The sequence below is a fragment of the Fistularia commersonii genome, chromosome 34, assembly GCF_037954325.1.
Source record: "Fistularia commersonii isolate RoL2024-O1a breed Wild chromosome 34, RoL_Fcom_v1.0, whole genome shotgun sequence".
NCBI classification, from domain to species: Eukaryota; Metazoa; Chordata; class Actinopteri; order Syngnathiformes; family Fistulariidae; genus Fistularia; species Fistularia commersonii.
Genome location: NC_141317.1, coordinates 3,392,624 through 3,412,081, shown reverse-complemented (window position 1 = coordinate 3,412,081; position 19,458 = coordinate 3,392,624). Strand labels below are relative to the sequence as shown.

The window sequence follows — 19,458 nt, the reverse complement described above, 5'->3', positions numbered from 1 at the left end:
CTCCAAGTCATCAACATCAGCGTGGCACCGTCTGGAGAGGGGAATCATTACTGATTGTACAATTTTGGTATGCCTGTTTGCATGAGCCTTGACGATGCTTGTGACATCAGCCGGGGTAGAGTGCAGAGGCCCGCTGTCCAGATCTGGCACACAACAGCCTCAAGTCATGGACGGCTTACATGGAAGACCTAATGGTTACCATAACATCGGTGCCTGGGTGTAGGTGGGTTCTTCAAGGTCTTGAAAGGCTCATGGCATGGCCAAGAAAGAGTTTCAGGTCTACCAAATACAGGTCTCTGGTTTTCAGAAAGGGTAAGGTGGCAAACCAGTTCCACTTTCGTCTGGGCGATGTGAAAATTCCAACATCTGAGAAGCCAATGAAGAGCTTGGCGAAACTCCACAATGCCGACCTGAGGTACACCGCATCTTGCCAGTCAACTAGTGATGACCTCAGCGTTTGGCTTTCTAGCTTGGACAAGTCAGGACCTCCCAGGAAATTCAAGGCTTGGATGTACCAACACGGAATCCTGTCCCGGTTGCTCTGGCCTCTCATCGTTTATGAAATTCCAATTTCCACTGGGAGACCTTTGAACATAAGGTGAACCACTCTTTGCACAGGTGGCTGGGCCTCCCATGGAGTCTCAGCCGCATTGCCCTTTTTCAGGCGGAACACCAAGCTGCAGCTCCCATTGAACAGCCTAGTGGAGGAATTCAAGGTGACTGGAGCCACAGAAGTCCTGGTCTACTGAGACTCATCTGACACCAAGGTCTCTTCGTCGCGGGCAGAGGTCAGAACGGGTATGAAATGGCGTTCCCAGGAGGCGGTCAACCAAGATGAGGCAGGGCTGCGGCACAATATCCGACTGGGAACGGTGGCAACCGGGCGAGCTGGGCTTAGGAGCACCACTACACCTTTACCTTAGTACAGCACAGCCAGGGGAAAGGAGAGGCGGATGCTAATCCAGGCCAAGGTGCAGGCAGAAGAGGAAGAAACTCGCCACCAAGGTCTCTGGCGTGATGACCTCAGCATGAGGCTGGGCATGAGCAAGAATCACGTGGGAAGAAATGTGGAAATTGCAGCTGCTCCACTTCAAGTTCCTGGCCCAGTCAGTGGATGACGTCCTCCCAAGCCCCTCAAATCTGTTCACTTGAGGCCTGGCGGACTTGACTGTTGGTCAATTGCTGAGAAAGGGATCTATGAAGCATATCTTGAATTGCTGTTCTAAGACCTTGGGTGAGGGACGGTACCGGTGGCGTCATGACCAAGTCCTTCAAGCAGCAGCAGATACCATCTGTACATGCATCAGCTCCAGCAAGCCTCAACATCCTGCAAAGTGCTCCATCTCTTTCGTTCATGCCGAAGAGTGGCCTCAACCCCGTCCAAAGGTCCAGGGAGGACTTCTCTCAACAGCAAAAGACTGGCAGTTCATGATTCACTTGGGAAGACCGTTGAAGTTCCTATACACATTTACATCAACCATGATCTGGCCTTACATGGTTCTAATAGCTGAGGCAACCAATTGAGTGATGTTGCTGGAACCGATGGTCCCCTGGGAAGACAGGATGGAAGAGGCACAAGAGAGAAAGAAGGCCAAATACGCGCCTCTGGCAGCGTAGGTGATAGGTGTCGGAAGCAGGGTTGGAAGTAAGCTGCAAGAGCTTTGCAGGGCATTCATAAAACATGGTCCTGGGACTCTTAGGGGAACAGCAGAGACGACAAGCCATCAAGAACATCTGTGAAGCTGCCGAAAAAGATTCCCTGTGGCTTTGGATTGAGCGGGGTGATGAATGGCGCAGTTAGCTACCTCGACACAGGTTGGGGTCTGATCATCCCCTGTTGGGTCAGTAACCCAATAACATGGTGCGATATAAGAGTACAATACGATTTACCGGCATTCATACAAATTACACAAACAAAACATATTTAGATTTGCAACAATCACAGACTGATAAAAGATATGTCTCAAACTGAGAATAAGCAGTGGATAATGAATGAATAAATATTGAGAGAGTAGAAATGTCAAACTATCAGGATGAAGGAATGGGCAAATGAAACCATGGGGCAGTTTGGAGACTGATCATTTTACAAAATAGAAATGTTGGATGCCAAACATGCTGTTATTCGACAAAAATACAGGTAATAGCGCACAGTAATGCAAACAAATGATTTTCAATTTGAACAATCATTCATTTACTGATATTTGACAAATTAGTCATTTTGACTTGTGACTGAGTAATGATGCACCCTTAAAAGTCATTCACAGTGTGAAAGACCAGTTTTGTCTTCATTTTTCTACTAATAATTTGTTAATTGTTTTAAAAAAAGTGTTCTTTAAAAAAGAACAAAGAAGGAGACTAGCAAGATTTTTATTTTTTTATGATATCTATAGATACACAGTTTGCATATCAGTACCACATTAGTGTGATAAAACGTTCACTTGTGCCAAAGTTAGTGGTGCAACACTGCCCTTTATTGGCCATTACTGTACGTGCACACTGCATACACTCAGACTTGAAAAAGCTTGCTTGCAGCATGTGATGTGCAAATCTTTTCATGTCCGCTACTTAATCATGAATATGACCAATATAAACCAGCAATAAACTCATGCATGTGTCATAAGAGTTGACAGACTGTAAAGGAGTAACAGGCTCTTTGAGCATGAAACATAAAAACGACAAATCCCCAAACAAAACACACTGACTGACTCAGAAGTCCATAATCCACAGGGCGCATTGGCTGTCTGATTGCACCATGTGAACGAAAGTGCAAACCCAAACAGTGTGTCAAAATACTCTGCTATTATGGGCCTGCGGGACAATAAAAAAAAAAACAAAAAAAAAACGATAATTGTTTTGCTTGTTGCTGTTGTTTCATTTTACCCACATCATCGGTTTCATGTGACTGGACATCACAACTTTGCCAAAGCGCTTTAAAACGAAGTCAGAAAATGCACTGGTTACATATATTTTGATAACTGAGATGAATAGATGGGGCTGCTGAGAACTTTATCATATTAACATCTAAAGTTAACATCAGATGCGCCAAATATTTTTGAATGTACAGTTGCAAAGAATAACAGATACACAAAAAAATCACACGCTAGCCTGTGATATATGCTGTCTAGACTTGAAGCTGAGGAACTTTATGGCTCGACGCTTACTAATGAGGAATGAAGTTGGAGAAAGCAGAGACGAGGGAACAGGAAACATAATCTTTACTGAATATTTTATCCTTAATTCCCCCCAAATATTCAAACTTTTGTTCCAAGTCCACTCTTGTGATCATTTGAATTTGAAATTCATTATCCCCATATTTCCCACCACAATATCAGCTCAAAGATTTTGTTTATGAAGTCAAAGCAAATAATAGTGAGGTCCAAACTTTATCCAGCAATATATTGACAAACACTCAGCTTTAGCAATGGTTAGCAGCGAGGCAGCATAACAAATTAAAGCAATAATTTAAAAAATATTCACAGCATCCTCAGCAAAAAACATGCTTATTCTCAAATCAATGTGTGATAAATCGTCCCGAGTGTGGAAAAAGAAAAGTTCTCGAATCGTTGCTGAATTACTTGCCGGATCCGTTTGCATTTTGTCATCATTATGCTGTCATATTGCAATAAAACTGGTCTGAGTCCAAGCCTTCCTGTGAAGAAGCAATAAATACATTCATCTGGTATCTGGATCATAAATTAATTTCGCCCTTTAATGGCGGTTGTAGATCTCAACAGTTGAGGCATTTTTTGTGACAGTGCAGGGCAATAAAAATAAGGCATCAGTATATAGCTTGGCGATTAATTACTTCAGCTGCATTGCGTGCATAACATCCCCGAACCTAAGAGCACAGTCAGCAGCATAAAAAGATAAACAAAGCTGAGCCGTAAAGCACTACTATGTTCTCTGATCTCGTGTCCAAAGGGCAGGCTGACGCTCGGGCTGCGCAGTTTTTACACAGTCCTCTATTATTGATACTGAAAGAGAGAGCGAAGGAATACGGCACATATCCATGGCACAGAAAAAGGACAAGGGAAAGCCACTGGAGGGGAGAGGGGTGAGAGACGCACATTTGTATGATTTCTAGTGACGTGCAGATAAACAAATTGTAAGCAACATGTTACAAATTCCTGTTCCTGGCAGAGGTTAACAGTGGTGCTGGCGCTGGCAACGCTCATATCGGCCTTTGGTTCATCCTTCCAGTATGGATATAATGTAGCGGTGATCAATTCTCCATCCCTGGTAAGGAACCATACTGTTGCAGTCAAATTCAGTGAAATAGATTCTTGTCAAAATCTTCCTGTTGAGGCAACTGGTTTTGAATTTCTTCTTCATAGTGAAGAAAATGAAATCCACTTGTCACGACAAGAAGATTTTGACACAAATTCAGTGAACTTGAAATCCTTGAGGCGATGCTGTGTTTCCATTAGCGTTGTCCCGTTCTCTCCAGTTCATGCAGGCGTTCTACAACGCCACCCACGTGGAGCGTTACGGCACGCCGATAGAGGGGACCTTCCTCACTCTGCTGTGGTCGGTGTCCGTGTCCATGTATCCGTTGGGTGGCTTCTTCGGCTCCCTAATGGTGGCTCCGCTGGTAAACAATCTGGGGAGGTAATTTCCGATCTTTCCCGCTCGGTTCAAAAGCGGGAGGCGTGCGTTTTCTCATCTCTGATGTTTTGTTTGGCGTGACAGAAAGGGCACCCTCCTTTTCAACAACATCTTTTCCATCATCCCGGCGGTGATGATGGGAGTCAGCGAAATCGTCAAGTCTTATGAGATCATCATCGTGGCCAGGTTCATCGTCGGCATCTGCGCAGGTCAGGGATAAAAATCTGATCGTTCCTAAAACCAAAATCAATAAGAGTCATTCTAATTCATCTCATGTTGCACAGGTCTCTCATCTAATGTGGTACCCATGTATTTGGGTGAACTCTCTCCCAAAAACCTGAGAGGAGCTATTGGAATCGTGCCACAGCTTTTCATTACCATTGGCATCCTTACGGCCCAAGTGCTGGGCATCAGACACATACTGGGCAACAGCACAGGTAAACACTGCTGCTGTAATACTTGCTAGAGTTCCTTAACTTACCGGATGTTGATGGAAATGTATGCCGGCAGCCTTTAGTCTATCTTTCTTCCGAATGCATAACACATAAACTTGTTGTGGGGATGCATTATTAGCCAAAATATTGCATTCATGCCAAACAAACAAGGCGTTGTACACTGACCTGCTTTGTTGAGCAGTAAAACTTTTTTTTTTTTTTTTTCCTTTCCTGTTTAGGCTGGACCCTCATGCTGGGTTTGACGGGCATTCCTGCCCTGGTGGAGCTCCTGCTGCTTCCTTTCTTTCCAGAGAGCCCCAGGTACACACTCATCCAGAGGAGAGATGAGAAGACTGCCAAAAAAGGTGAAAAAAAAAGGGCGTCTACTATGATTATTTGCTGTAAATACATACCAAAAAAATTCCTCTCCGTCTCTCGCAGCTCTGCAACGTCTGCGCGGCTGCAACGATGTGGATGAAGAACTGTCAGAAATGCGACTGGAGGACCAATCGGAGAAGGCGGAGGGTCGTTTGTCTGTTCTGTCCCTGCTGTCCCAGCGCTCCCTTCGCTGGCAGCTGGTGTCTATCGTCATCATGAACATGGGCCAGCAGTTGTCCGGAGTCAACGCGGTGAGACGCGCCTCTCAACAAAACCCCGTTCGACACGACAATCGACTTTGCGTTGATAATCAAGACACCGCGCGACTCCCGCATTGATGCTCATTTCGCCCCCAACTGGGGATGATCCGCTTTACTTTTGCATCGTCCACCACTCACTGCTCTCATCCCTCTCAGATCTACTACTATGCAGACAGCATATACGCCACTGCAGGGGTCAAGGAGAATGACATCCAGTATGTGACCGTGGGAACGGGTGCTGTCAATGTCTTCATGACTATCGCCGCTGTGGGTACAAACACGTGAGCGGAGTACAGAAGCGGTGAAACGGCAGTGACCGACGGGGAATTTGTGCCTCCATAGGTCTTCATCGTGGAGGCCTCGGGACGACGGCTTCTTCTCCTCTGCGGCTTCGGGATTTGCTGTGGAGCGTGCGTGCTGCTCACTATCGCCCTCAACTTTCAGGTAGGACGGAAAGGTCTTACACCCTCAACATGTAATTCTGCTGCCCTCCAGTGGGCTGCTGTTGCAGTAATAATGTCTTAATTATCTGCTTAAAACAATATACACTGCTCAAAAAAATAAAGGGAACGCTTAAAAAACACATCCTAGATCTAAATGAATGAAATATTCTTATGAAATACTTTGCTCTTTACACAGTTGAATGTGCTGACAACAAAATCACACAAAAATGATCAATGGAAATCAATTGTATCAACCCATGGAGGTCTGATTAGGAATCACACTCAAAGTTTGTAAAAACAAACTCCAGGCTGATCCAACTTTGATGTAATGTCCTTAAAACAAGTCAAAATGAATCTGTGTTGCTTCCTGAGTGGACACTATGATTTCACAGAAGTGTGATTGACTTGGAGTTACATTGTGTTGTTCAAGTGTTCCCTTTATTTTTTTGAGCAGTATATTTCTACTGAGACAAAAGTGACTTTCCTAATCACTCTGGTTGTAAACTCCGGCGATAACCTTAGTGGTCAAGCAGGTGTTTACCTGCACACGGTGGGGTTTTGACGTGTTTGCTCAACTCATGCACTCCCATGTTAAAAGGCCAAAGTTAAGAACAAAACTTCTGAGGCCATTTGACATAGTAAAGAAAGATTAGTGTGTAAATAACTTTATAAAGTAGTAAATCAACGCATGAACAATCATTTAGAGTAGTTACACATGTAAAATTATTGTAAAGATTGTCTTCATTTGAATTTTGTGCGGTCAATTTTAAAAAAAAAGCTCAAATACTCTTGCTAAGGTTTTTCAAGACACACATAAGTTTCATATAAAACTCAAGCAGAGGGAAGAATAGAAAACGGCGTGTGCTCCGACATCTTCTTCCACTCCAGTTTTGCCCGCAGCGTCCGGCAATCACTGTGAGCATTTCCTTTGCCGTGACGGCCAAGTGCGGGTTATTAGGTTACTGATTAAAAGCCCAGATAAATCCAAACATCTTCCTTAAGTTGAGGTCAATAAAAGGATGCCAAATACTTTTCATTTGCCTGAACACAATGGCACAAATGTCCCAAATCAGTCGGAAGATGATAAGATGGTAGGAGCCAGCTTATCATGTAGGTGGAGGTGTGGAGATCTAAATAATACAAACTATCTTCATATTTCAACATCTGAGAATGAATTGTAGGGATAATATTCATGGAGCAAGAGTACTTATTAAGGAGAAACCCCTGCTACTACTCTCTACATTCAAATTTCATATGTTTATACAGTTCAGTTTTTATGCTTTAAATCCTTACAATCAGTACTAGTAGATTGAACCTGTGTGCGCTTTACACTACTTTAATGTTAATTGTTTTTTGTGAACTTGACGGGTCACGTGAACCACATAATTATTATTTTGATAATTAAATATCAGTGAGAAACGTCTTCTCGATTCCTCTGTATGTCTGGTGGAGAAATTGACAATAAAGCTGACTGACTTGACTTTGACTTTGAAAAAGGTATATTGGTAATATGCAGGGATGCAGAGTGTTTGGGGTTGGCATCATGTGGAGCTCAAAACTTCCTATTTCTCCAGCGGCTCCCTGTTGAGCATCTGCGTGATGTTTTGGACAGTCTGGTATGTCCTCTGCTTCCCATATCTGAGAAAATCTGGGAACGCCGTGCAGCCGACAAAGAGGAAAAAGGAAATATTTCACAATAATCTTGTTAATATAACACAGAGTGATGTGGTGCACTAGAAAAAAAAGATAAAAAAAAAGGTTAACACAATGAAAAGAAAACTGTCCCCCTCTGTCTCCAGTTGACTGGTGTTGTTATTCTCATTTACATTTTGTTAATATAAATACTCACATTGTTCATAAATTGTGCAAGTGTTGAATTTAGATTTTTCAGCAGCTATTTTACAAATCCTGTAAAAGGTAAATAAACAAGTGTCATACAATTATGGCTTTTTTGCTGACAGTTGATGGGAAATAAGTCACTGACAGCTTATAAACATATAGTTAAAGGTGACCGCTTGAAGTCTTACAATCTTTTATTTGGATTTACGGTGACCTTCGGTAATTTCCTGAAGTTATGATTATCATAAGACATTTTTTGCCGGCGTCACCCACCTGTCATGTACTGTGTATTTCAACACTGACTATTAGGTAAAAACCACTAAGCCGGCAAACCTATCATCTGCTTGTTTTTGCACAGACATGGAGAGTGATAACAGTCTCTGTGTTTGTGTTGACAGGAAAGCGTGGCGTGGATGCCCTACATCAGCATTGCATGTGTCATCGTCTACGTCACAGGACATGCCATTGGACCAAGTGCGTTGGCTGCTTATTTACGTGCACTGATTTACAGCAGACCGTTCCATTAGCTGAAGTGTTGTTTGGATGCGGTCAAACATGCGATGATATATTTCGTCTGTTGTTTGAGACCGAGACCCCGAAGAGGGATGATATGTCTCGAGTGTTTTGCTCGACGACATCTGTGTTTCGCAGGTCCCATCCCATATGTGGTGACCACGGAAATGTTCAGACAGTCGGCCAGACCCGCCGCCTTCATGGTCGCAGGCTCCGTCCACTGGCTCTCCAACTTCACCGTTGGCCTGCTCTTCCCCTTCCTTGAGGTCAGTTCCAAAACACCCATGAAAGCTTGAGCAGAGGGAATAAAGCTAAAATGTCAAAAAAAAATGCAATGGATTACAGCTGTTATTTTCGTAGTGACAGGAAGTCAAGCAATACATTTATTAGAGCAACACTGATCCAACCCTCTAAAGTATCCCACTACTGATAACAGAAAACATATTTTTTTTCACACAGATGAACTTTAGGTACTTGTTTTTAGCTATTTTCCGGAAACTATAAAAAAGCATAAATATGTACTTTTGGCATGGCACGGTGGTAAGCACTTTGGTGAGGATCCTGGTAGAGTTCTGCCCTATGCATATAGATAGATAGATAGATAGATAGATAGATAGATAGATAGATAGATAGATAGATAGATAGATAGATAGATAGATAGATAGATAGATAGATAGATAGATAGATAGATAGATAGATAGATAGATAGATAGATAGATAGATAGATAGATAGATAGATAGATAGGTATTCTATTGGCAATTCTTCTTCAATTATGTTTTATTGCTCCCTCTACTAATTCCAATTAAATTTTTTATCTTTAACATAAAAATGTTATTCTATTCTATTTTATTTTATTTTATTTTATTTTATTTTATTTTATTTTATTTTATTTTATTTTATTTTATTTTATTTTATTACTTTAAACACAAAAATGTTAAGGAAAATCCAGTTTCGAGGTCGGTGCCACACAGGACGTAGAGCAATCGCCTTAACATTCATGGTTCGATTCCTAGGGTCCTTCCAGTGCTGAACCCCCACGTTCTCAGGGTTCATCCATGATGGATCGATTGCAAGTAACAAATGTCCCCACAGGGATTGATGAATTATTGATAATTGATAAAGTTGTCAAGAAATTACATGTAAATTAGCATTCTTATGACATAAGAAGAAGCAGAGGAAAAAATGGGAAACTTATCACAAAATTGGGCACAAACCACAATATATTTGCATTTAAATCAATTATGTATTTAAAGGTAAAATGAGGGATTCCGTGTCAGGTGAAGAGTAAACATTTGGGAGCGACATCAGATTTTAGAGGCCTCTCAAACACTTTTTTTAAAAGCTGCATTTGAAGATTAGGATGATGCCACAAGAGGTGAATCAAAAAAAACAATATCTGATATTGAATATTACAAAAAAGTCTGGTGTTGTTAATCGAAACACTTTAAATTGGACCTGGTTGTTAAATGTGTTCACATGGTCTTGCAAAACAAATGACACTCTCAGAACACCAAATGCAATTTAGGGGAGGAACATAGTTGAAAAACATAAACCGACTTAACGCATTCCAAGGTGGAATAAGAATTGCACGTCACCTTAGTTGCTGTTTTTGTCTCCAGACTGTTTCTTGCGAACAAATTTGATGAAAATGTCATCGAGAGAACACGATGATCACATTTCCTCCCTGCTGTATCCCTTCAGAGGGGCCTGGGACCGTACAGCTTCATCATTTTTTCCTTCATCTGTCTGGCTTCGCTGATCTACATCTGGCTGGTGGTCCCTGAAACCAAAAACAAGACCTTCCTGGAGATCTGTCAGATGTTTGCAAAGAGGAACAAAGTGGAGATTAAGCTGGGTGACGGAGAACCGCCGTTGAAAGACAGCAAAGAATGCTTGCAGGATGCGGAGAAGGTCACGACCTTCTGAAGAGAAATGAGGTCATTCAGTGAAGAGGAAGTTTGTGCGGGAATTGTAATGGACTGGACATTACTTTTTTTTATTTTTCAAGGAAGTATTTCTTAACCTATTTTTTTTAGTTTGTATGTACCTTGAACATAAAATAATCGAATATGATAAAGCGAGGAGGTGTATTGTCACAAAAATCATTACGTCGGTATCGAACGGTATCACCAGGAGTCACTGAAGAAACAAAATAATATCACTCGGTAATCTTTAATGACGGTGTCGAGATATTCATGCATTTCATAGCTAAAGTTTCGTGATGCAGTTTGCATAGGATATGGAAATACAGGTGCTTAAAAGACATTTATTACATTGTATTGCGGCGCATCATTTAAATTCCGACCATCTGCAGTTATAGTTCGGTTTGTTGAAATATCTTAAAGCTTAAACAAACAGACGCAGCTGCGTCTCACTTCAGGAGCATCTGTACTGACTGTCCAGCTGCACCCCACCATACATGCTAAGTGCGGTGGTTCCCCAGCTGAACACATTTCCCGCCGTGGTGCTGTTTCTCTCGCATGACATCTGGTCCCGGATATCCGCTATGGTCAGCACGTAGTCCCACACGTTCACGTCGGTCATCTTCCCCACAAACGCGTCTGCGTTGGAGATGCCCAACAATCCGTCCTGGTCTTTGCCGAGGATGAAGACGCCGCCGGGGGTGATTCCGTAACCGCTTTTCAGGTAACGCCGCTCACCGACCATGCCGTTGATCCACAAATCAGAGCCGCCGGTGTGGGACGACCAGGTGATGCAGTAGTTGGTCCAGTCGCGGGACCTGACATTGTGGGGCAAGTTGACAAACTCGTTGCCGATCCAGAGGCCCGCCTCTCTTACGTCCCCTTCCTGGCTGATGGAAACCATCAGCTCGTTGTCGCTGACATCGCTTGAGTAAGAGATGATGGTGTGCAAGCCTCCCATTTGAGGCAAAACGTGCATGCAGATGGTGAAAGCGTCCAGGTCCATGGCGTGGCTGAGCTGGGCCAAGGCAAAACTTCCATCATTCTTCTCCGGGAAGTTAAGAACCAGAGGAAACAGAGCACGCGGTTCTGAGAAGGAAAAAAAAAAAAAACATTCAGGAAGCAGAGTAGGATACGTTTACGTTTACTCACTCAGATCCTGTTTACAAGTGGATTAAAAATGTGTCTTGTGCAATCGAAATGAAAAGCGGATAGCGTTAGATACACAGACGAGTGACCGTCAGGATGCAACGTGATCCGATCGCTCAAATCAATTGCCGGAGTGCTCCCGTGTTCATTTCAGCAAATATTTCCCTCTCGAGTAAATGACATCGTGTCCAGATGCAAGGAAATCTAAACACCAGCGGTCTGCTGGACTGTCTTAGAGACACAAGATTGACACAGGTGTAGAAAAGCCAATGTTTCTTGCTGTCCTGTTGTGATGGGATCACCCATGATGCGGTTTAAAAGTGCGTATAAACTAGCTGTCAGCGGTGCAAATCACTGTCTCAAGACAAAATATATGTTCTCACCATACTTGGACGGCCTTGAATTGCGAGATCCACCTGAACGGCACGTGGAAAACATAAGCCGTCAGAGCAAGCGAGAACACTTTCATTTATCCACAGCCGTTTATCAAATTTTACAATCGAGACCTCACCTAAGTACAGGTGCTTTCCGAGGGATGTTATGAGACCTTCGATCTTCAGCAGCTTGGACTCAATTTCATCCTGCCGACAAAACACTGGAGGGGGGAGAATTCAAACGACAACGCAAGTGATTTTCGGCGCGTCCGAATCATCTTGAATCATCTTGATACCAGTACGTCTCAACAAAATACACACTTCCTTTCCCCAGACGTGGCAGGAAAGACGATTCCACCACGCGGTCGTTGAGAGGCTGAGCGATGCGATAGTCATTCCAAAGTGTCTTGTTGTTAATATCCATCAGAGTACTCTCCAGTTTTCTGATCTACATACGGAAGAGAGAGACGTCTCGCAAATCCGATTTGGAGTTTCTTGAAAGAAATCAGACTTTTTTAACAGTCACGACTTTTCAATTCCAAGCATCTATGGTTCCTTACCTGGTTATGTGAGAGAGTGATGGGCGTGTCAAACACGGTCCAGAGGATGCTTTCGTGGCAGGGCGGCGTCGTGAGCGAGCCCTGGTACCGGAAGAAGTGGTTGAGGTTCTCCGGGAGCATCGCGCGCACGTTGATGCTCGATATGGTCATGGACTGACCTGCCGGCGTCATGTTTAACTCACGTCAGACTCCTTTTCAGAAAATTCACACATTTCTCCTCGTGGATTACCTGTATACTTGATCTTGTCCAGGTTGGAGATGAAATCGCTGTAGTAGGTGTTCTCAAAATGTCCGTCCTATCAATGAAACATATTTGTTTAAGGTCACCGGCTCTGCAAACCCCAAAGTAAGCAGACATTAGACATCCTTATCATGTTGTAGCATCTTTTTAAATTCTTGTACTGACTGAAATTCTTGATCAGGGAGAAAAAAGTTGGATATAAAACAATAAAAGGGCAACAATGCATGAGATTCCTCTCTCCAAACAAACCTTGTGCAAAATAATTCCCAAATTAGGAACTTGATGTGTAAAGTGTTCAATAGATTTAACATTTATTTCATTTTTAAAATCCCTTTATGATCAACGGACTATTTCCCTGCTTCAACCATATTACTTCAACTGCCCGGACCTGCAGATTTGTGCTGTACAACATTCAGAAAATCAGACCCTACCGGACCCAACAGTCGGCACAGCTATTGGTTCAGGCCATGGTCATCTCCCGCCTGGACTACTGCAATTCCCTCCTAGCTGGACTACCTGCTTGTGCAATAAAACCACGGCAGATGGTACAGAATGCTGCAGCACGGTTGGTATTCACTCAACCCAAAAGGGCTCATGTTACACCTCTGTTCATCCAGTTGCACTGCCTACCAGTAGCTGCCAGGATCAAGCACAAGGCCCTGACCCTGGCATTCAAAACCACCTCAGGAACGGGTCCAGCATATCTGAACGAAATGATAAGACCTTATGCTCCCGGCAGAGAGCTGCGTTCCTCTTAATACAAACCTACTAGCAGTACCTTTTGCTCGCTCTAAGCGATCTCAGGCAAAACTGTTCTCAGGTCTTCTACCTCAGTGGTGGAACAAACTTCCAGAAGCAACAAGACTAGCATCATCTATCTCAACCTTCAAGAAACAGGTAAAAACTGTTCTCTTTCAGGACTTTTTACTGCGCTGATGCCCCAGATCAGGTTAGGCAGCAAGTTAGGCTATGCAGTGTGTGTGTGTGTGTGTACGTTTGTGTATGTCTTGTCAAAAAAAAAAAAAAAAAAAAAATCACTAACCCAAGCTTACAGTTTTGTATATTTCCTGTGCATCGTGTATTTGCAGGTGTATTTGCAGTCCCTAGGTCCTCTATTGTAAGTCGCTTTGGATAAAAGCGTCTGCCAAATGTAATGTAATCATAAAAAATTATCATTACTGCTGACTGAAGGCATAAAGAAGGAAACTAGAACTCAGAGCATACATTTCTGCGAAAGTTAAAAGCTCAATTATCATTAAAAAAAAAACACGGAAATATTTCCAAGCGCCTCCCCCTGCCCAGAAAGCTTCATAAGACATTTCCAGAAAGAGATATTACATGAAATTAAAGAATGAAAGAAAATCCATCGGGCAATAATACATCTTTCCACATGACATTTCCTTGATCTGTCAGTAATTTTTGCTTCTGCCAAAACTCCTAAAAATATAAAACCGCTCTCACATATAGTGAGGTTAATAAAGATGCCAAATAATTTCCTAAAACACATAAATGAATGTATTCATTGTCCCTGAGAAGATGTGTTGAAATTGTCCCCATTCTAAGCGACTCTGGAACTGAGGATGACAAACTTGTCGCCGTGGCGATAAGTTCTCGCCGGAGGTTCCATGGCATTCCTCTGGAAGAAAGCATTCGCTCAAAAACCCCACCATGCAGCTGAAAGCTCAATGGGACCTTTTACTCACCAGGAAACAACATCTCAGACACTTCAAAGAGTCATACCGCATTTTTTTTTAACCTTCAAAGATTTCGCTCGGTATTGTGCGAGCCATGGTTATATTTGGGATATCGCTGCCATCCTGTTCAGATACTGAGAAACTGGCAAACACACAAAAGAAAATAAATAAAGCGGATCAAAGGTGCTGGTGATTTTTACGTACGTCGTAGAAGAAGGCCAGCACTGCCAAGCCGTCCGGTTTATCTCGGGCCTCAATGAAGCTCTTGTACTTGTCAGAATTGTAGTGGACAACGTGGAGCTGCAGGACAGGAGCTGGTTAGGTGATGTTCTGCTTGAGTGGAGGAACTTTTCTATCATCTAACATCCAAAACTAGTGGGCAGAAACATTAAACTAAGGCACGTTTGAAACTGAACAAAACCAAACTTAAGTGGGAACTTAAAGATCTGACATTTATTTTCTGTCTCGAAAGATGACAGGAATTGTTTTACATTACGAAAGAAATAGAAAAGGGAAGATGTGGTATCTTTAGTGAGAAATAATCTTGTTCTTTCGCCACAGCAAATCGACCTTCTCTATCTAACCATATTTGGTGTATCCTCCTTTCTCACACCAACTACCTTCATATCCTCTCCCACGAGAAACATCAATCTTCTCTTCAGTCTTCCTTTAGACCTCCAGCCTGGCAGCTCCAATTCCAGCATCCGTCTACCAATATATTCACTATCCCTCCTTTGCCCATGACCTAACCATCTCAGTTTGGATTCTCTGATCCTCTCTCCAAAACAATCAAACATGTGCTGTTCCTCTGATGGACTCATTCCTGATTCTATCCATCCTGGTCACTCCCAAAGAAAACCTCAGCATCTTCATCTTTGCGACCTCTAGCTCTGCCTCCAGTCTTTTTGTCATTGTAACAGTTTCTAGTTCATACGGCACTGCTGGTCTCACCACTGTCTTGTACACCTTTCCTTTCATTCTGGCCGGTAGTCTTCTATCACATAGTACCCCTGACACTTTTCTCCACCCATTCCAACCTGCTTGAACCCATCTCTTCACCTCTTTTCCACACTCTCCATTGCTCTGGACTGTTGAATCCTCCAACTTCCTGATCTCCACTCCCTGGAGTGTCACCGTTCCACCTGAGTTCCTCTCACTCACACACGTCCTCCGTCTTGCTGCGACTAACCTTCATTCTCACCCTTTCCAGAGGATACCTCGACCTCTCTAGATTTTCCTCAACCTGCTCTCTGCTCTCACTACAGATCACAATGTCATCTGCAAACATCGTGGCCCACGGGGATTCCTGTCTAACCTCATCTGTCAGCCTGTCCATCACCAAACAAAAAGGGTCTCAGAGCTGATCCCCGATGAAGTCCCACCTTCATCTCGAACTTTTCTGTTACCCATACAGCACACCGCACCACTGTGTCACAGCAAGCATACATGTCCTGTACCAGTCTAACATACTTCTCTGCCACTCCAGACTTTCTCATACAATACCAGAGTTCCTCTCTTGGCACCCTGTCATATACTTTTTCTAGGTCTACAAAACCACAATGCACCTCCCTCTGGCCTTCTCTTAACTTCTCTATTAGCCTTCTCAAAGCAAATACTGCATCTGTAGTATTCTTTCTAGGCATGAAGCCATACTGCTGCTCACAAATGCTGCCTTCTGCTCTCAGTCCAGTTTCCACTACTCTTTCCCATAACTTCAATGTATGGCTCATCAACTTTATCCCTCCTATAGTTACCGCAATTCTGCACATCCCCCTTATTCTTAAAAACAGGCACCATCACACTTCGTCTCCATTCCTCAGCCATCTTCTCACTCTCTAAGACATGTCTAATAATCTAGCCAGAAACTACTGCTGCCTCTCATAGACACTCTCACACCTCCACAGGTAAATCATCAGGGCTGACTGCCTTTCCACTCTTCATCCTCTTCAATGCCTTCCTCCCTTCTCTTTTTCTAATTTCTTCTACTTTGTGTTCTACAATAGTCACCTCTTCTACTCTTCCCTCTCTTTTATTTTCCTCATTCATCAGCTCTTCAAAGTACATATTTTCTGATAACTGATATTGCTAAAAAAATTACAGCCATCATCTGTGATGCTAAATTTCCTCTTTTTGCAACTTAAACGATTTGGTGTGGTGTGAGAAAGGTTTTCGCTGCTTCAATGTGGTATAAATATAAAGAGGATGTTTACAAAGTTTTGTCATCCTTGTTGCACCATGTTGTGTTACACAACCTGCATCTTTCAATAATTATTTGGGATTGAAGTTGTTTTTTGTTTTCTTTTGTCCACCTCTGCCATATAACGGATGCCATCGATGGTGTGCTCGGCTCCGCTGGCCTCCAGGTCCAATCCGCCCCAGTGCAGGTGCATCTGCACCGCCGTGTATTTCCCTGGGAGGCCTTTGGTGATCTTCATACTGGAGGGCAGGTCTATTTGGACTAATAAAAAAAAAAAAGAAAGAAAAAGAAAGATGTTCAAATTTTAGGATAACCAATCACCTGGAATTGTAACACATAAATTTTCCCTTGGGGATGGATAAAGTATTCATTCATTAATTCATTACATGATAGGAGGGGAAGAAGTGATTTTCTTCATACATCTGAATTTCCAGACAATCTGTAAATCCTTTTTTCGTGAATAGTAACAATTTATTCTAGGTAAGTTTAAACTTTCAGTCTATTGAATAGGGATTGTGCATCTGTAAAGAGACTTCTAAAAACAGAGTGAAAAGAAATGTTGATAGAGTATGAAAATAAATTACAAAAAGAGCGAAACAGGGTGATTTAAAGCTACTATAAGAGCTTTAAACCACCAGGTGCTTTTATAATCTATAATTGTTTGGTCAGATCTTCTCACCTGTGTGGCCGTTGTTGGACATGAGGAAGGCTCCGGTCTGAGCATCATACCCACTCAGCTCCAGCTGTAACATGTCAGGGTTGTACCTCACGCTGCGCCTTTGGATGTCAATCGGGGACTGTTTCTTCCCACCACACGCGGGGTACTTGGTTGACCAGTGCATCTGGTCTAAGGTCCCCTCTAGAAAAAGATCCAAAGTACAATAACACTGTCACTTACCTCAAACCTGTTGCTCAAATGCACAAATTGCAGAAATGACAGCTTGGGATCTACTGCTAAATCTTACCCAACTGGATATCACTTCAGCCCCATCATCATTTCCCCAGAGGCCTCTGACTTTTTATTTACTACGGATGTGATTTATACATCCAATGTTTTGCTTCTGAACTCTTGTAACCGCAGTATTTACTCAAACCCACTAAAAACGCCAACGTCCCCAGAGAGGATCAAGTGATAATAGTAAGAGTAATAAGAGACGATTGTTATGATGGCAACTTTGAAGAAAAAAAAAAAACAAAACTTGCCGCGTCGCGCTGCACCCAACTCAGTTGCGCCTCCAGGTTCAAGGAGCAACTTTTACGCATTCATATATCGTGCTCGTCTCTCCCTCCCGTGAATGGACAACAGACGGAAAAAATGTAAAAAAAAAAATTAAATTAAATTAAATCCCACCTGAATACGTCCAATGGATGCCATCGTGAGGGATCCCGGCCGTGGCGGCGCGGAGCACGGCGGCGGCGAGCAGCAGAGAGGAGAACTCCATGGCTACGTTCCGCTGCGCACGACGCAGACACCTCTTTTAAAGAGAGGGGGGGAGGAGGGGGGTTGTGTGCGTGTGTGTGTGCGTGTGTGTGCGTGTGTGTGTGGAAAACCAAATTTAAATAAACGCCCAGAGATCCTCAAGCAGCAAGTCAGTGAGACAGAGTGATCCCAGCGGGATTTTAACCAGCAACCCCCCAGCAGGGAGACGCTGGTAAATAAACAAGAAACCAGGTGAGGGTTTGAAACAGCAGCTTGTTGCTGTGTCCTGCAGGAATTTTTTTAAGTGAAGATTGGCAGATTCCTTTCCTCCACGTTCATATGGGTAAGTAAAAAAAAAGTTATTTTAATTGACAGTTATTTTAAGGCTATCTCCTCTTTGGATTCTACTGATTATCTACTTATAGGATTCAGAATCACAAACAAATGTGTTAGAAACCCCTTTTTTTATTTCTACACGTACTTGCAACATGAATTAGATGAATCTTCTTCACCAGGAAGTGCAAAGTTGTATTACACTTTAACATGCATTATTCATGGTTTATTCATTGGACAGTAACGCTCCCTGTGTGGATGCGATGTAGCTGTTCTTCACACACGCACACACATGCACGCAACATCATATAATAAAGGGTAAATGGGATAATGAAAGAGTGATCTCCACCCCTGCAACTCTGCAACCTGTTCTGCTAGGAATCATGTCTACAAATATCCATTAAGAAAATAATCCAGACTTTTGACATTGTTTAGCTTTAACCCCTCAAATCGAGCATCCAATCTCTCACTTTAACATTGTCTCACTTTTTTGTCACATTACTACATTCTTTATTCTTTCTCTGTCTCTGTTATGTTACCGAGGGGTTTTTAATCTGTAATGAAGTGTGATAATTCAGCACTTCAACCATCCCTTCTTTGGTAATTTTTCTTATTTCTACACTTTTATGCAAGTACTTGCAATGAAAGTTATTTTGGAACTGGTATCCCTTAAGTAACCGAGGCTGGATTGCAATAACTGGTGACCTCAAGTGGGCCAAAGGTTTTTTACCAACCCTCCTTGTCTCATACAAGTAACATTGCACTTTGTTAAAGCTTTCAAATGATGTCAAATGTATGTATAATTATATTTTTATAAGTATACCATTGTATTGACAATTACCTGTACCATTGCTTTTGGTTGGCCACTGTGTTTGATATGTTTATCTGCATGACGTATGCGTAAGATTTCAGTTCATTGTGTTTTGTTGAATTCATTTTATTCATACGCGTGAGTCAAGGAGACTTGCTTCATTTTGGATGTGGAGTAGAAAGTATCACACTTAATAGGAAACAGAGTTGGAGCATTCATGCCTCATTCATGATACTTTGCTGGTAAATGACTGCAGACCTTCAATGACTCAGTTGTGCCACGTA

The 19,458-nt window shown here is 42.7% G+C and overlaps 2 protein-coding genes across 2 annotated transcripts; one reads left to right on the top strand and one right to left on the bottom strand.

Annotated features, from left to right (window-relative positions):
- The first annotated feature begins 3,627 nt into the window (after positions 1-3,627).
- slc2a5 (solute carrier family 2 member 5) lies at positions 3,628-10,552 on the top strand. The gene is made up of 12 exons (XM_086141706.1): positions 3,628-4,054; positions 4,141-4,239; positions 4,448-4,608; positions 4,690-4,814; positions 4,890-5,042; positions 5,279-5,404; positions 5,481-5,668; positions 5,834-5,944; positions 6,020-6,121; positions 8,358-8,433; positions 8,611-8,738; positions 10,175-10,552. The coding sequence occupies exons 1-12, from the start codon at positions 4,010-4,012 to the stop codon at positions 10,397-10,399; spliced, it is 1,539 nt and encodes a 512-aa protein (XP_085997832.1). The 5' UTR covers positions 3,628-4,009; the 3' UTR covers positions 10,400-10,552.
- A 48-nt stretch (positions 10,553-10,600) lies between these two features.
- On the bottom strand, positions 10,601-18,064 carry ca6 (carbonic anhydrase VI). Its single transcript, XM_086141705.1, has 10 exons — positions 17,962-18,064; positions 17,290-17,469; positions 16,723-16,871; positions 14,618-14,713; positions 12,708-12,774; positions 12,479-12,636; positions 12,240-12,366; positions 12,056-12,139; positions 11,928-11,960; positions 10,601-11,484 (listed from the first exon to the last, which is right to left on the bottom strand). The coding sequence occupies exons 1-10, from the start codon at positions 18,050-18,052 to the stop codon at positions 10,850-10,852; spliced, it is 1,620 nt and encodes a 539-aa protein (XP_085997831.1). The 5' UTR covers positions 18,053-18,064; the 3' UTR covers positions 10,601-10,849.
- Between the last annotated feature and the right edge of the window lie 1,394 nt (positions 18,065-19,458).

Excerpts from the sequence above, each read along its gene's own strand:
- slc2a5 (XM_086141706.1), top strand. The coding sequence starts at position 4,010 with ATGGCACAGAAAAAGGACAAGGGAAAGCCACTGGAGGGGAGAGGG. Across the intron at positions 4,055-4,140 it reads AGCCACTGGAGGGGAGAGGG|AGGTTAACAGTGGTGCTGGC; the intron begins GTGAGAGACGCA and ends TGTTCCTGGCAG. Across the intron at positions 5,669-5,833 it reads AGTTGTCCGGAGTCAACGCG|ATCTACTACTATGCAGACAG; the intron begins GTGAGACGCGCC and ends CATCCCTCTCAG.
- ca6 (XM_086141705.1), bottom strand. The coding sequence starts at position 18,052 with ATGGAGTTCTCCTCTCTGCTGCTCGCCGCCGCCGTGCTCCGCGCCGCC. Across the intron at positions 12,775-14,617 it reads TGCTGGCCTTCTTCTACGAC|GACGGACATTTTGAGAACAC; the intron begins GTACGTAAAAAT and ends TTTCATTGATAG. Across the intron at positions 12,140-12,239 it reads GCCACGTCTGGGGAAAGGAA|TGTTTTGTCGGCAGGATGAA; the intron begins GTGTGTATTTTG and ends TCCCCCCTCCAG.